The sequence below is a fragment of the Chrysemys picta genome, chromosome 4 (assembly GCF_011386835.1).
Source record: "Chrysemys picta bellii isolate R12L10 chromosome 4, ASM1138683v2, whole genome shotgun sequence".
NCBI lineage: Eukaryota > Metazoa > Chordata > Testudines > Emydidae > Chrysemys > Chrysemys picta.
Genome location: NC_088794.1, coordinates 26,779,677 through 26,796,717, shown reverse-complemented (window position 1 = coordinate 26,796,717; position 17,041 = coordinate 26,779,677). Strand labels below are relative to the sequence as shown.

The 17,041-nt window shown below is 48.5% G+C and overlaps 1 protein-coding gene across 1 annotated transcript; it reads right to left on the bottom strand.

Annotated features, from left to right (window-relative positions):
- Positions 1–4,357: 4,357 nt before the first annotated feature.
- LRRC10B (leucine rich repeat containing 10B) lies at positions 4,358–16,821 on the bottom strand. Its single transcript, XM_005289211.5, has one exon. It carries the CDS (start codon positions 16,233–16,235, stop codon positions 15,345–15,347), a length of 891 nt encoding a protein of 296 aa, XP_005289268.1. The 5' UTR covers positions 16,236–16,821; the 3' UTR covers positions 4,358–15,344.
- Positions 16,822–17,041: the final 220 nt, after the last annotated feature.

Genomic DNA, 17,041 nt, shown 5'->3' with positions numbered 1-17,041 from the left:
GGGGCATCTACCCCGATGCTCTGCAAAGCCATTCCTTGACCCGCTCAGCAAAGGGTTTGCCTGCTACAAAGATAAACACCTGGCACTACAGGCCCACAATGCACTGCGCTGCCCGCCTCCTGCCCCCGACTGTGACAGAAAGGGCTCCTCTGGTCCACCCAGCAATTATCAATTGTGTTCACACTTAGGCGCCTGCTCGACAACCTTCTGTCTGAGAGGAGCAGATGGAAATGGCAGCATGCTGCTAACTGTGCTTTCCTAGGGCACTTCAAACAGGCCCTTGTGTCAGCACTAACCAGTTCCATGGCAATCTACACCGCCAGGGATCTGACTGGCTTCCCGCACCTCCAATGGGCTGGAAATCTGGGAGCTGCCCAGAAAGGGGACAAAGATTCAGACACCCCACAGAGCCGACGTTTTCTGGGTCCCCCAGACCATAATGTGAAGGAGAAAAGTGCTGCTACTGTAGGGCTGGTGAAAAAGACCTGGCGAGGATGTCACAGTACTAAAGGTGTATTATGGTTAATAGGAAAAATACGTGATGCCCAAAGCAAACCTAATTTTGTGATATTCCCTGAAGAGCAAGGAGTGACTCACAGAGGCACCTGACCAGCATGGAAGTGAATGAAAGCGGTTAAGGACAGCAGCTGCACAGACAGCGATGAAATGGTGCTACTAGAGAAAGCTGGGGCTTTCTCCAGACCAGCGGAAGTCACAAAAGCCCAGCTAAAAGCAATGGCTGCTGGAATGGAAGGTGATTAAAGCGCATTCAGGCAAGGAAGAGCCATGCAAAAACACTGGCAAGTCCCCATTGCTGAAGGAACTGAAGCAAGCCACAGAGTCTTCACCCTCCCCTCCCCCATGGGCACAGAAAATGTGCAGGAAGGAAACCTGCTAATGCCGAAATTATGCCAAGTGTAATAAAAGCCGTTGCTTTGCACAGGTCTGCAGCTCTGAGCCACACAAATCCAGGCCCATCATTAGACTGCAGGTGACAGGAACCGTGTTTCTGACAGCAGGGAGCTTTTGATTGATAGTCGGCACTAACAATGCCTCAGAAATAAATAAGTCACGTTCAAGCCAAACACCTATTAATCTCCCGTTAGGCACAGATACTCAGACTGTGGGACAGACACTTAACACCCCTGCCCTGCACATTTCAAACCCTGGCATCTACATGTCAACAAACATGCGTTAGGCTGTGGAGGTGAACGGTTTATAGGTGATGGGCCCAGGATGAATCACTGGGGGACTTGTGGCTTTTATTGAGCCTTTGTGATGGATAAAGGGCTTTTTCTGCTTGTTTTTTGCACTAGAAATTCAGGCCTAAGCCTGGAAGCCTCCCCGGTGATTAGAAATCTAGTAACATGGTGGCCATCAGAGGAGCCCAGGGAGTGAAAGCTGAGCAAGCGCCTGAACCAAAGACCGTTGGTGTTGTTCCACTGACCTCAAATGGGCTTTGGCTCAGGCCCCAAGGAGGGACTTTGAGTTAGACTGTTTCAGATTCTTTTGGGTTGGTTTGATTTTTATGAACTCCAATGTCTAATTAACACTGTGGAGCAGGCGACCTTGTTAAAGCCTGAGCACCTTCTCCCCTTTAATTACGGCATAAAAATGAGGCACTCAGCATAAGTACACATCCTCCAAGATCCCCAACAAGACTAGAGTTGGCGTTCCTGGTATTTTATTTATCCACCGTGAAGAAGCAGAAAGGGCATCAGCCCAATTTCCTGTAACTCCTTTGCAGGTCCATTAAGCACAATGGTACAGAAGAACTAGAAAGTAGATTGAAAAATGCCACCCGTAAGCCTGCGGTAAACACTCAGCCACATCCAGTTATGGGCCTGGAAGCATGTTTGGAGCTGAGCACAGTTTCACTGGCAGCTGTTCAGCATGGGGAGGCACTGGGGAGTTGGTTACTGCTCCCTGATTTTCAGAGTGCATCCTTGCCACTTTTCGCCTGGGACGGGCAGCTGTGACCTACACAAGCTGAGCATAACCACAGCGCAGCACACCCTGGCCACTGCCCCTCTAAGCCCCGTCACGCCCCCTACACTGGGGCTGAGTGGTGGTGCAGGGGTTCTGTTATGCGCTGCCAGAGGAATTCTCAGCTGATGAGATCTGGCTGCTTTTCAGTCCTTGAATGTATTATATTAGGATTCTTTGTAGCTCCAGCTGAGATTACAAAACCTGCTGTTCTCACAGAGCATGCTGACGTTTTCGAGAACTGAATATTCTTTCAGGTAAACATTTCTCTCCTCTTGATCCAGCAGCCACCCCTGCCTTCAGCACACCAAGAAAAATACCACTTGCAAACTGCAATTGCCTCCAGCAGGAATTAGACCACGCAATAAAAGCAGGGATTGTCACTAGCATGACAGGAGCTACAAACAGTCATTTACAAACTGTTATTTACCAGTTAGAGAAAAAGCCTCAAACAGGCAAACTCAGTCTGTCCAGACCCTCAGCAGCGTAGGAGAGTAACACAATGTCCACGTTACACCAGACTTGGAAGACAATGGGCTAGATCCTCAGCTGGTGCCGATCAACATGGCTATGCTGAGCATCTGGCATATTACACCTACACTAATTTGCTCGTGACTTTGGAGCACTGGATGGGAGGCCAGAGTATTCAGCAATTCAACTTTCTGAAGAATCATCATGAGTCTATTTTTGACTGATTTTAACCAGAACAAATTCCTTTGTCCACCTTTTGGCATCAGTTCAGCATAAAAGAAATTCCAGTACCAGACTGATGAGACACATGAAAGACTCAACAGAGCTGCAGTCACTTGACATCATCCAAGTATTTGGGGGACGCTCTAGAAATCACCTGCCAAAGGGGCACATCTTAGGCCAAGGAAAAGTGTGATCTGCATTCCAGATGTTGCATTGCTGCAGGTGGGATCAAACTACCATCACTACAATCAGGAACAAGGAACGACCACAGGACTATTGTTCAGAGCTAGAGACAATACTTGGTCTGTTTAGCCTAACCTGCCCAAGTCTCTGAAAACAGAAGAAACTCATGCTCAAAGGTATCAGAAAAGAAGTAGGTCCAGTGTTTATCTACTTTGATCCAAAAGAACAGCAGATGCTACAAGCAGATGCATTTAAGAATGAACTTATTCTGCTCTTCCAGAAGGGCCACCCCTCTGTTACGCAACCAATTCATTCACCCCAACAGGGGAACATTATGCACAAACGGCAAAGGAGCTACAGGCAATGGTATTTGGCTACAAGCACTTTCATTGATATATGTATTGATCCCCACGTTAGAGTTAAATTCAGCCATGAATTATTTCGATCAATCCAGAAATAACCATTCACTGCAGGATTCTCCAATGGCAGATGTGACAGCCACGTTGTGTATCGTCCATGGAGAGAGAGGCCTGTTGACAAGCTGTTAAAAAAAAACAAAAATCCATCACTGATAACACCAGTGAAAGAATGAACATGCAGGACCACATGGGAAATTCTGAAGTGCCAGGAAGTGATCAGAAAGTGACAGAGGCAACTAAAGGGGAAGAACAAAGTAAAACTTTGGAATTAGCAGTAGGGGGTAGACTGCTAGATATTGAAAAAGGAATATCCCTGCTTCATTACCAAAAAATGGAAACAGAGAGATGAAGTCTCATTTTTGAAGGGGAGAAGGGTAAGGGGATATATGATTGAGATCTATAAAATTAAGACTGGTATAGAGAAAGTAGATAAGGAAATGTTGTTTACTACTTCTCATAACACAAGAACTAGGGGTCACCAAATGAAATTAATAGGCAGCAGATTTAAAACAAATAAAAGGAAGTATTTCTTCACACAACGCATAGTCAACCTGTGGAACTCCTTGCCAGAGGATGTTGTGAAGGCCAAGACCATAACAGGGTTCAAAAAAGACTACCAGTAGATAAATTCATGGAGGATAGGTCCATCAATGGTTATAAGCCAGGATGGGCAGGAATGGTGTACTTAGCCTCTGTTTGCCAGAAGCTGGGAATGAGTGACAGGGGATGGATCACTTGATGATTGCCTGTTCTGTTCATTCCCTCTGGGGCACCTGGCATTGGCCACTGTCGGAAGACAGGATACTGGGCTAGATGGATCCTTGGTCTGACCCAGTATGGCCATTCTTATGTTCTTATATGTTCTTAAGATTTGGGGCAAATCCTCAGCTGGTGTAAACTGGCATAGCTTTACTGAAATCAATGACGCTATGCTGATTTGCACCAGCTGGGCATCTGGCCCATCGATGGCAGTGGATTACTGATTTTATGAGTATAAAACCAGCATAAGACCAGGAGGGAATTCTCCTAGCCATGAAGTTCTGAGCAGTTATGTACCCGTAAAAGGATGTCTCAAGTCACGCACCCACTTCTCCCTCACTCAATGACTAGGTTGCCTCTCCTTGTTCCTTGGTCAGTTCCTTCCAAAGCAAGAGGCAAAAATAATCCCACCAGCCAATTAGCAAAACTATTAGGCAGAAACTCCAGAGTCCTCAGGTCTGCAGGGAGGAGAGGAGAGCAGTAATCCACTGGGAGGAGAACAAAAATTACAGACAAGTGATTTCCTGTTCTCCAAAGATATCATCTCATTTGATTCTGTTCTTGAATACTAAACCATACTGTACCGGATACTACAATGGGAACTAATAATAGAGTAAAACAAGGGATATATGTGCCTTGAAAGGTAATAGATTTTTAATATGGAAGAATAAGATATCTCCTAAAAATGCAACTGCTGGACAATTTCAAGAGATATCCCGATTAAATAAAAATCCAGGGGGCACGAGCATCATGGTGCACCCAACCTTGAAGGAAGTTTAAGCACTGATAAATCAAGCCTGGATTGTTGCCGAAAAGCCAAGCCTAAACAGTGATGCTTGGTAAATGAATGCAGAGTAAGCCAGGTGGCTGCACTGAAAACCTGAACAGAGACAGATTTGACAACAGTTGCCGAAACTGCTCTTCTGTGAATGGAAGGACCCTTGATAGGTCGAAGCAGCAAATCCAAAGAGCCATTTAGCTACAGTTCTCTTGGGAACAGCAGAATCTATTGTACTGGTTTCAAAGCCAGCCTCTCCCTGGGTTAGCCCACCAATCAAAGCAGTGTTCTGGGGTCTGGCCGTTGTCGCATACTAGCTGCTACTTGGAGCCAGAGGTAAGAGTCGGGTGTAAAGTGAAGACCAATGAAAAAGAACCTCTCAAAGTGTGCAACTGTCTTGACTTTCAGAAGTACTACCTCTCCCTTCTACACCCTATATTCCCCTAGAAGGCAGCTATGCAGGGAAATGCCTATCGCCAGCATGCTAAGTCTTCTTTGGCAGACCGGGCGGAGGAGACCTCCTGGTCCAACGGCTGGAAAGGCACAGCTCCAGCATATTGTGGAATATGGAAGACTTGACCAGGCACAAAAGATGTCAATCTACCCACTACAGCTAATGAAGTTCCCAATCACTGAGACCTTTTGCACCCTAGGTCTTTGACTTCAGCAGCCAAGAGAGTGAGACTTCTCTCTTTAAAAGCCTCACACACAGGCATTCACGCATCATTAAGAGCCCACGGCCACAAGACAACGCACAAGAAGCTGTGGCGTCAGTGTCAGGTACAACGGCCAGTCATGTACATAATATATATTTCAAGTACATAAAAGGTTATTACAATGAGGAGGAAGAAAAATTGTTCTCCTTAACCTCTGAGGATATGACAAGAAGCAATGGGCTTTAATTGCAGCAAGGGAGGTTTAGGTTGGACATTAGGAAAAACTTCTTAACTGTCAGAGTGGTTAAGCACTGGAATAAATTGCCTAGGGAGGTTGTGGAATCTCCATGGTTGGAGATTTTTAAGAGCAGGTTAGACAAACACCTGTCAGGGATGGTCTAGATAATACTGAGTCCTGCCATGAGTGCAGGGGACTAGAGCACCTCTCGAGGTCCCTTCCAGTCCTACGATTCTATATGCATACTGGCGTCAAGGGTAAACTCCAGAGGAGTGGGAGCTCAAAGGCACAAAGCCCAAGCGCATTAACAGGACAGTGTACTGCAAGGCTAATCTCAGTGCCAAAGAGCTGCAATGAGTTCAGAGAAGTGTCTCATTGCTGCACCACAGAAGGACGCTCTGTAGAGGAGATAGGCCCAAGGCCCTGAGGGCACTAGTGACACAGGCAGCCAGTCAGTCTTTGCCTAGGCACTTTGGAAGGAGCAGTAGCACAGGAATCAAAGTTCTGATAGCACCACCACCAATGGTCATGGTCTTGAACACCCAGTTTAGAAAGAAAGAAAGAAAGAAAGAAAGAAAGAAAGAAAGAAAGAAAGAAAGAAAGAAAGAAAGAAAGAAAGAAAGAAAGAAAGAAAGAAAGAAAGAAAGAAAGAAAGAAAGAAAGAAAGATTACTCGAGGAACCAGTAAAAGATACATAGCTAAACTAGCACAACACTGCTGAAGCGTCACCAAAAGCCAGGACAAACACCGCCAAAGCTGGCAAGTCCCCAGGCAGCCCCTTCACCGAAGGCAGTCTGAAAAGAATTGGCCATGGAACACTGAGGAGCCGACCACACGCTGCAGGAGGGCACAGCAGGAGTTGCCCATACCTCAGCGCTTCAGAACTCAGGCAGTTCTGGCTTTGTCTCATGCTGGCAGCATGAGCCCAAGGGAGGCAATCCACTAAGATGGGTTACTTGGCCGGAACAGGTGTTCCATGTGCACTGAGAAGCTCTCCAACTGGGTTCATAGACTCAGAGACTTTTAAGTCCAGAAGGTACCATCACAATTATCTAAGCTGACCGCCTGCACATTGCAAGCCACAGATCCTCACCCACCCACTCCTGTAGTAGGCCCATAACCTCTGGCTAACGGGCATGCAGAAAGGCGAGCAAAGAAACTGTGACCTATTCCTTTGGTTTGGTACATGTCAGCAAGTTGACCAGCTTGTCCAATATGCTTTAAGATATATGAAAAATACAAGTGAGCCAATGATACCTCATGGAATGCCAACAAGACCATGGCAGACCATTGACAGTTGTTTGCTTCCTTGTGTGGAACAACAGACTCGATATGAATGTTGTGCATTATTACACAAACTTCTTGGAACTGGAAATCCTGAACACCACTGAAAGTACCACAAACTGAGGGCCACACTCACAAGACATGGAATCCCAGAAAAGGTTATCTTAGACAACGGCCTTTGTTATTCCTCAAAGGAATCTGCAAACTTTGCCAGTGCATTAGATTGTAAACAGCACAGTTAATCTGTGTTATCCACAAAGCAACAGTCTTGCTAAGGAACCAGTCCAAAGGACAGAACGTATACTGGTCAAAGCCAAGGTTGATGGCAAAGGTTCCTCAACCTTTATCAGAATTCACTTATTGACTTTAAAGTGTGATTCTACTCTGAAAAGTGACACTATAGAAATGGCACCGTGATGTTCTACATCTGTCGCCTCTCAATGATTCCAGGTCAAATGTGCTTAGTATACAAGTAAAAAGAAGCCAGCCATTAAAACTCACCCTAGGCTCTGAAAACTAAATTTAATTCTTTCCTTCTTCTACATCATCACCAGCTAGAGAGTTTCTGCAGGCCAACTTGGACCTTTCTTGACATCTCTGCAGCCCCCTATCTTCAGATTATGTCCTCAGCAAAACTGGTGAAACCTCTTCGCCTTTAATGGGGTTGCACATGTGTAAATGACTGGAACTAAGGCATGGCTAGGCTGCAATCAGGAGATGTGACTGTAGCATGTGAAGACAGACCTGAGTGAGCTTTGATCTAGCTCCAGTTACAAGAACAGTAAAGCTACAGCAACACAGGCATCTGCCTGGGCTAGGCCCACCTGCCCAGGACCCTGGGGACACACTCAAGCAGCTGCCCTCCATTCTGCCGCAGATTCACTGCTATCGTTACTCGAGCTAGCTTTGATCCAGCTCCATCAAAGCTAGCTTGGGTATGTCTATACATGCTGCAATCACATCCCTGACTGCAGTGCAGACAGACCCTGAGTACACAATTCTGCTGATGGTATCAGTGCAGAAGGAATAGAATCCAGTTGCGAGCCAGAACCTCAGCTGGGGTAAATTGATTTCAATGGAACTAGGCCAACTGATACCTTCTGAGGATCAGGTCTTGCGTATGCTTGGCTTGTTTCAGTGTAAAGAGCAGAATAGTCATACGAAACTACTTGCCCAGGGCCGGCCGCAACCCATTAGGCAACCGCGCTAACATTTGAGGGTCGGCAACCACGGCGGCCGGATCTACGGCCGCCCCAGTCGTCAGCGGTATTTCGGGGGCGGGACCTTCCGCCACCTAGGGCGGCAAAAAAGCTGTCAGCGCTCCTGCACTTGCCACAGTCAATGCGACTGATTCGTATTTCTCTTCCAGCAGACATTGTACATCTGAGAAGGGTTCTCTGAAGGGAGAGGTAACAAAATGTGCTAATCCCTTTTGCAGTGAACCTGCTAGTTTTGTTTACCCTGAACCTTTCAGAATCATGCCCTTCTAAAGTGAGACTTCCTCTCTCCTAGGCTGCCTTATGTTTGCAGTCAGCAGGAGCAGATGGAAACAGAAGCATGCTCCTAACAACTGTGATTAAAACAAGACACAAAGCAGTGCACGCTGGATATTGGAGAATATGCCGCTTATATACATACAAATCTTATGCTCTATACTGTGACCCAAAGATGCACACATGCCAGAGCTATTTGCATACAGTGCTAGGGCTGTGAAGTCTCACTTGGATTCCTGCAGCATCAGATCAGCTCATGACCAGACCTGCAAATGCTCTCCTGGAACGCAGGCCCAATCCCAACCCCTGTGCAGATGCAATTGTTGTGCCTGAAACCAGCCTCCCAGATTGGATCCCATTCCTTTTGTGGACCCTCTCTCGACTCCCTCCAGCTAATGCCCTCCAAGGGAGTGAAAAATAGGCAGTCTAATGCCACAAGGGAAGCACAGCGCAGGCAGACAGATGGAGGGAGTCTGGGGAAGTCAGACTCACAGGGGTAGCATGGGGCAGCCAGGCAGAAGAGCTGGGGAGCAGCAGAAGTAATGGCCCCAACAAAAAAGCAGGGCAAGAAGGAGGGGAAACTGTTATTTCAGCATCCAAATGCCTTTCTATGGGACTGCAACAAAAATGTGGCCATCTACGAACTTTGTGCTTGTCATTATGTTGCACACTGGGGCCAAATCAGACCTTGCAAGTGATAGTGGGGATAGAACTCAGATCTCCTGCTTCAAAAAGCATAGACGCCTGCTCCTTGAGCTAAAAGGGAATCTCCTTTAGCTATCAGCAGTAGAGTGCCTCTGACATACAGAAAAACATTTCTGATTTTATTCAGTAGAAAGCAGTGGTGTGCATACATGCCACTCTCTATACATGCAGGTTGTCCCATTCGTACATAGAGGTGTGAATGCCACTATCTTGTATTACTATAGCGTCTTCAATCCCAAAGCACTTCAGACACTATGAACCGGGTAGTCAATAGACAAGACCGTAAGCCAAATCCAGACTGCCAGAGGCTTTCGAACGGACCATGAAATCTTTTTATTTACTTATTATCATTATTGTTATTGAGGTGTGAAAAATGTTTCTCTGGAGTCCAGACCTTGACTATACCTTGACCAAAAATTCCCCTGCTATAAACCATTCAGATAGCATCTCTGAACAGAGCCCACCTTTGGGGTGAAAGGTGGGATGCAGCCAGGAAACAGCACACTCTAGAACAATGACTGCACCCCTTTCAGGAATGGGATTTGTCTTGCATACCCCCAAGTTTCACCTCACACTACTTGCTTACAAAATCAAACAAAAACATACAAAAGTGTCACAGCACATGTTACTGAAAAATTGCTTACTTTCTCGTTTTTACCATATAATTATAAAATCAATTGGAATATAAATATTGTTCTTACATTTCAGTGTATAGTATATAGAGCAGTATAAACAAGACATATGAAATTTTAGTTTGCACTGACTTTGCTAGTGCTTTTTATGTAGCCTATTATAAAACTAGGCAAATATCTAGATAAGCTGATGTACCCCCAGAAGACCTCTGCATACGCCCAGGGGGTACATGTACCCCTGGTTGAGAACCACTGTGCTAGAACACCAGAGAGCAGGGGCAAAATCTTAATCTTAATGTCCATACAGAGCAAACCGGACCACTCCAATTAAGGGCTGGTGCTCAGTTTCTCTCTCTCAGAAAAAAGGCTAAGTCAACCCAGCTGGAATGTGAACTTATGATACCGGGCAGCATAGCTGTATCACACTTGATGCATAGGCAACAAAGCCAACCCTGGATAAAACCCTAGACAGAGGCCTCCCAGATCTCAACACAATTCTGGAACTTCACAACTCACAAACATTCCGTATCACTCAGTGCACTTGACTTTAGTTCATTTGCATACTGCAGTCTTATTGGTTACAATTAAAGCTGGTTGAAACGCCGCCTTTTTATTCTGCAGGAAATTCCAACATTTCAAAATTTGGTTTTGCACCACACCAACATGAAAACAAAACAATGTGAAATTTCCCATGAAATGAAATTTTCAAAAAAATTTAGTTGCAGGTCAAACAAAACATTTCGTTCAGATTTTGACTTTTGAAAGAGTTTATATGTTAATGATATAATACAAAATAAATTTCTAAATAAAGTCATTTCAAAATGAAAAATCAAAATGTTCCATTTCAATAAGGTCAAAACATTCCACTTTGACCTTCACTTTGACAAAACACTTCAATTCCACTTTTATTTCTTAACAACATTTTGTCAAAATCCCTATGCTCCCGCAGAAAGTTTTGAGAAAACTGTCTCATCTGAACATTTTTTGACCAGCTTTAGTTAAAACGTCTTGCAACGCTGACTGTTTTTAAAATAAAAAATGTAAACCTTTGGTCTGAAGTCTTTGGACTGTTCCACAGAAACAGTCTTTGGACTGTTCCAACAAGTAACTTGTGAAACTCACTGCTGCAGGATGTTATGGGGGAAAAGAGTTCAGTGAGATCCACAGGTTCTTATGCTTCAGTGAAAGCTGATCCCTGTCTGGGATCAGGAAACATTATCGCCCCCTACTGCCTTGCTATGGTATTGCACAATTAGATGTATCATGCAGGGGAGCATACTGGCTACTGCCAGAGGCAGGATACCAGAATAGACAGACCACAGGTCTATTATACTATAACAAGGAGGAGGGATATTGGCCCAGCTGATCACTGATCTGCTCTGATGCCTCAAGGAGGTGAAATACCAGATGGGATAGACTCACTGCTCTGATCAGCTGGAGCAGGACAGTAGAAATTCACTCCACCTTCACAAATGGGCAGTAGGATTTAGACTTCATGCTCAGTCAGACTTCCTGGCTCTGCATGATCACTGAACAGCACAGGAGATTGTAATGGGGGTCACATCAAGCAATAGATTCTTAAGTGCTGGCCAGAGTACTGCATACTCCAGAGCTGGGGGATGGGGTGGATTTCCCCCCTGAAAAGAAGGTGATGACAATAGTTGTTAGTGGGTGTTCTAGGTGCTTGGGGGGGGGGGAGGGATAGTTCAGTGGTTTGAGCATTGGTCTGCTAAACCCAGGGTTGTGAGTTCAATCCTTGAGGGGGCCACTTAGGGATCTAGGGCAAAATCAGTACTTGGTCCTGCTTGTGAAGGCAGGGGGCTGGACTCAATGACCTTTCAAGGTCCCTTCCAGTTCTAGGACATAGGATATCTCCATTAATTTATTTATAATCAGGGCCAGTCAGCCTTTAGCACAAGCAATGTTCCTGTGGGTACCTGCATTCTTGCCACACATACACCAGATTCCTCGGCTGACTCAGCAACTGTCGCCAGTCCAATGTCCCCCTCTGGCAGAGGGGGAGGAAGGTAACTCGCGTCTCAATCCCCTCCCCTAACCTGACAGCCTCTTGCTGACTCCAGATGTTACTATAAGAAACGGCAAAGGAAATCATTTGAAATTGTTCCCTTAAGAAGCCTAATAAAACCACTTGAAGCTGATCAAGAGAAGGAGAGCAGAGAAATGACTCAAACCAGGAGGAAGAGGGGAAATGAATTAACTACTCCAGTCAAGCAACATTCCTGATCTCGGTAAACAAAACACCTTTAAGAGGTACAGGAATCCCCACCACCAATTTCATCGGAGTCTGGACAATCAGCAATAAAAGGCCCTTCCCAGGCAGCAGTTTAGCTTCAGTGTACCCAGCTTAATAAACCCATGTGTGCGCTAAGCCTCAGGCAGGCATGCCCCAGTGCACCAAGCTAGCCAGGGCAGGCAGCAGCAGTGGGCTTAGAGAGGAGATCACTGCGGAGTGCTATAGGGATAACAGGCAATACACCCCTAACACATGGGGGCAGGAGAACTCTGGAGCTCAGATCAGTACAGTCCTTTGAAATACAAGGGCCAGAGAAGCACTAAGGGCTGTAACTGTCAGGAGTTATTGTCTTCCCCTCCACCCGCCCTCATTTCGATAGCACAATTAGAATCCATTTTTCCAACAGCAGCTTGAGTCAGCCTCTCTCACCGCCCGTGTCTGCTCCCTGGCCTGATCTTTCAGCCTCTCTACTCATGACCAAGGGTACGCAGCTGGGATGGCACATCCTCAGGTGCCACAAGGGCTTTTCAAATGAGGTGGGAGCGAGCAAGTGAGAGAGGACATGGCCGAGAGAGAGGACACCGCTGAAATAGAGACAGAGGGAGCACGACTCAGAAAGAGATACCCAATGGCTCAGACAGAACAACAGAGAGGGAGGACGTGGTTTTCAGGTGCAGATGGGCCAGCTCCGGGACCAAGATCATGCAGTTTGGGCCTCCCCTAGTCACACAGACCAATTCATCCCCCGGAGCAAAAATGACGCAGAGAGGGACCGAGCAGTTCTGAGAGACACGAGTCATACTCTTCCTGTTATCAGTACTGGGCAGAATAATCGCCACCCAAGGCACCTGAACCTGCTATAGAGACACCTGCTACAGCAGCACACAGGCCCCGTCAGATCAGCCTAGAAAAGACCAAAAATCACAGGCTTAAAGCCCCAAAGCAAATTAAAATGTTACTGTGCAGACACCCGCAGAACCCATCTGAACAAGCCACACCTTGGCCTCACAGTCATGCAGCAGGAAGGGCTACCGGATGTGCTACAGACCTTTAAAATCCTCTGGCTACCTTCAACCCACGGATAAAACTACTGCTAGATCTTTATGGGTGGGGAGTGGGGAGTACAGCAATTGGCACACAGGCTGCACTGGAAGGGACATAAGCACTGCTAAAATCACCCTCCACTCTTACACAGGCAGCATCTTCCCACCTTCTTCCAGACACTGCATGAAGCCCCAAAAAAGAAAAGTATGTTAGCTACTGGGATTAGAGAACATCACCAACACAAGCAGCTAGATTGCTCTAGCTCTCTTCACACTAGCAGACCCCCTATCTACAGGGCAATGTGTAAAACAGAGCTGTGCTCTCACCAAGTATTGAAGCAGTGATCCCAAAGCAAAAACGAAAACCAGGACACTTTCCACTAGAAACCCAGGGATGGGCAATTTTGTATCCCACGGTGACAGGAGAGATTGAAACTGACAGGCACTTTTTATTCTGCTGCATGAGATCCAAAAGAAGAAGAGGAGACTTTTCCAAGTGATCAGAAATAGCAAGACTCTTTGCGGCAAAGCAAAGAAGAAAAATGACATAACTTTGAGTGAAAGGAAAAAGACAGTGGAAATGTCTTAATGCTACCTGGCCCCCAGCCAGCAAATTCACAATAGATCATAGTGGCCACATGGTATAAAACCCAGTTACTCCTGACCAAGGCACAGAGATTTGACAAAGTGTATTAACTTTGGCAATACTGGTATACTTTGCCATGCCAATAATGTTACTGAGATTGAAGCTGGGCTGAGGGTGAACACAGCCCAGGGAAGTGTGGAGGGGAGGAGATGGAAAGAGAGGTGAGGAGGGGAGCTCAGACAGAGGTATGGACCTAGCTCCAAGTGAGGGAGGAGTAACACTGCAGAGGGAGTCACAGATGATAGCGGCAGGGGGAGGGATGGAGTAGAGTGAGGAAGAGTGCAGAGAAGACAGTACAGTTCAGAAACGGGCAGAGAGAGGAAACAGGATTCCCCAAAATGTTAAAAATAACACAGATGCTTGAGAACCCAGTTCCCTTTCCCCAGGCCATATTAGTCTGTTTACATACTCTTTCCAAATAAACCATCCTGGCAGCAGCCTCCCTGAGAATCAGCCTGGGAGCCTCTTTCTCTCACTACCAGATTTTCTCAGTTTTCTACTTTTTATTGCTTAGATTTGGTACAAATCTAGCCCATGGGGGAATGAGAATGAGCCTGCCACCCCCAGGAGGAAAGGGAGAGTTGGAAAGAGTCCTGCTGCTGCCACCCCACTGCCCCAGACGCACACAGTCCTGGTGGCCCAGTTCATACCAGCTTTTGCTTCTGTGCCCATTTAAGGGAATGGAAAGTCCAGGCAGCCTGCAAAGCAGCACACGGGGCTCCTTTTCCCACCATACAAAGAGCGGAGGCAAAAACCCTTTCCAGGCCAGAGAGCGAGCACTGCGCACAAACAAGGCTTTCCTATCAGCTTCTTTTCAAAGCTGACAGCTGGAAGGAGCAGCTTGGGAGACGTTTCTCTCTGAGTCTAATTCCAGTAGCAGAATAGGAATCTCTAGGATGTGAGAAGCTTTTCTGTTCAGACTCGAACCCTGTAGCCCTCCAGGGCGTGGAGTCCAAGGGAATTAAAAAAACCCACCAAACCAAACAGCATGGCTTTTTCCTGTCTTGCATCTGAGTCCCGTGGCAATGGGCCGGTTGGCTAGGAGCAGGGATCACTCATAGATACCTAACCAAACAGCCACAGATTGTCACATTAAAGTCCTTTCAATTCCAGGCTTCCACCACAGGCTGGCTGTTCTGAGAAGGCCAGCTCTTATCAATGCCCATCTCAAACAGGGACCATCCTCCCACAGAGCTGGTCCAATGGGATTATCCAACACAACAGCATTGTGGTTTCAACCCTGCCAACCCCCACATCCTGTGGCTATGCAGGATGCCTCAGGGGTGCAGTGATTGCCCAGCACTCCTGCAGATAGATGATGCTCCCCTTTGCTGTCTGTGGTCCCAGCAAGGAAACAGCAACCCTTTTGATTCATGGTTTTCCTGTCTCATGCAAGAACATAATGACTCCCTGGACTGGTAGTAACCCATGATTCTAGTTGGGAGACTGTGGCTACCCATGGCCAGAGATGGTCCATGCAAACTCTCACCCCTTGCAGCGCAGAAGCGGATCTACCAGCCCACCAGTGTCCACCAGATTTTCTGAGCAGCAACCATGTTGTTGTAGTGCCCATTCTCATGTTTCTTCTGGGGAGCATTCCAGGGCAGAGAAACTGCCTTCAGCATCCTCTAGCAGAGAGGAGTCATTCCTCAGGGTGCCCTGCATGGCTTCTGAGCCATTCTCCTCCTGTTCATCCTGCTCCTCCTGCTCCCGCAGGCTCTGGAGACGTTCCTCCCTGGCCTCCATCAGCTCCTGGGCCCCATCGCCCACAAGGGTGACAGTGTCAGCCACACAGGGTGGTGCTTTAACTGGATTATGGTCATAGGAAAAGAGCCGTAACCCCTTCAGGTGGGCCAGGTCTGGGAAGTCGATGATCTTGTTGCGGTCCAGGTCAAGGATATGGAGCTGGGACATGCGGAGCAGGGGCTGTGGGAACTCCTCAAAGCGATTCCCATAAAGCCAGAGTCCCCGGAGGCCAGTCATACGCGGCAGGCTGCCCGGCAGTGCTCGGAGTCGATTGTCACCCATCTGCAAGGACTGCAGTGCAGGCATCTGGAGCAAGGCCCGAGGAAAATGGTACAGGTAGTTGTTCTCAATCCACAAGCAGCGCAGAGTCTGGAGCTGGGCAAATTCTGCAGGGAGGCCAAAGAGGCGGTTGCTGCCCAGGTAGAGGCGGGTGAGACGGGGCAGGCGGCATAATGCCTCAGGCACCTCCTCCAGCTTGTTGAAGTCCAGTGCCAGGATGCGCAGCTCCCGCAGTCCGTCGATCTCCTCGGGCAGCTCCCGCAACCCAGTGCCACTGATGTAGAGCTTCTGCAGGCTGCCCAGGGCACACACTGGGCCTGGCAGCCGCTTCAGGTGCCGCCCGGTCAGCTCCAGTGTCTGATCCCCACCACTCAGCTGCTCCTCCGCACCCGATGGCAGCCGCTCCTCCCTGCCTGAGGACCCTGCGCTGCCCATTCTCATGGCCAAGGGCTGCTGGGAGAACAAGAGCCACCGCCTCCAGCGGGGCAGCCCACAGAGAACATGACAACCAGCTAACCTGGTGCCTCCCGGATTGGCCTCCTGGGACTAAGACCAGTGTCCGCCCCCTGGGTCTCCCCTGTCAGGGTTGGGACTGACCAGCCTCCCGGAGCTGGGACTGGTGCCCAGCCCTCCGGCCAGGGCTGGGACTGGTGCCCTCTGGATCACCCTCCCGGGAATAGGACACGTGCCCCCCTTGGGTGCCCCATGCCAGTGCTGGTGCCCCCTTGCCTCTTCCTGCCAGGGCCGGGACCAGGGCTCCCCAACAGCCTGCCTTCTATGAGGTCGGTGTCCCGGATCAGCCTCCCGGGACCAGGACCAGAGCCCCGAGATCCCCCTGCCAGGGCCGGGCCGGGGCCCCCTGGATCGCCCTCCCGGGGCTAGCACCCTGCCCCTACCCGGGATCGGCCTCCCCCCACGGCCCTGGCGCTGCGCGGCCCCCCGGTGCCTCCCGGCCTCTCGCTCCGGGGCTCCCGGCTCGGTCTGAGCTCGGCTCCCACACACCCGGCGCCTAGCGACTCGTCTCCATGGCAACCCCCACGCGGGACAGCCCGCCTATGGCGGAGCCGCTCGGGCCGGCGGGGGCGGGCTGTCCCCCAGGCCCCGCCCCTATGACACGCCCACTCCCGAGGCCGACTGCTGCGGCCCCGGCTGTACCCAGCGCGGGCTAGCTCGCACCTGACACGGGCCTCGCCCCCCCTTTCCTCCCCCCCCCGTACAGCCTTGGCTACACTCGGGCCCCGCCCCCC

What these genes read in the sequence shown, in the direction of transcription:
- LRRC10B (XM_005289211.5), bottom strand. Translation starts at nt 16,235, where the DNA reads ATGAGAATGGGCAGCGCAGGGTCCTCAGGCAGGGAGGAGCGGCTGCCA.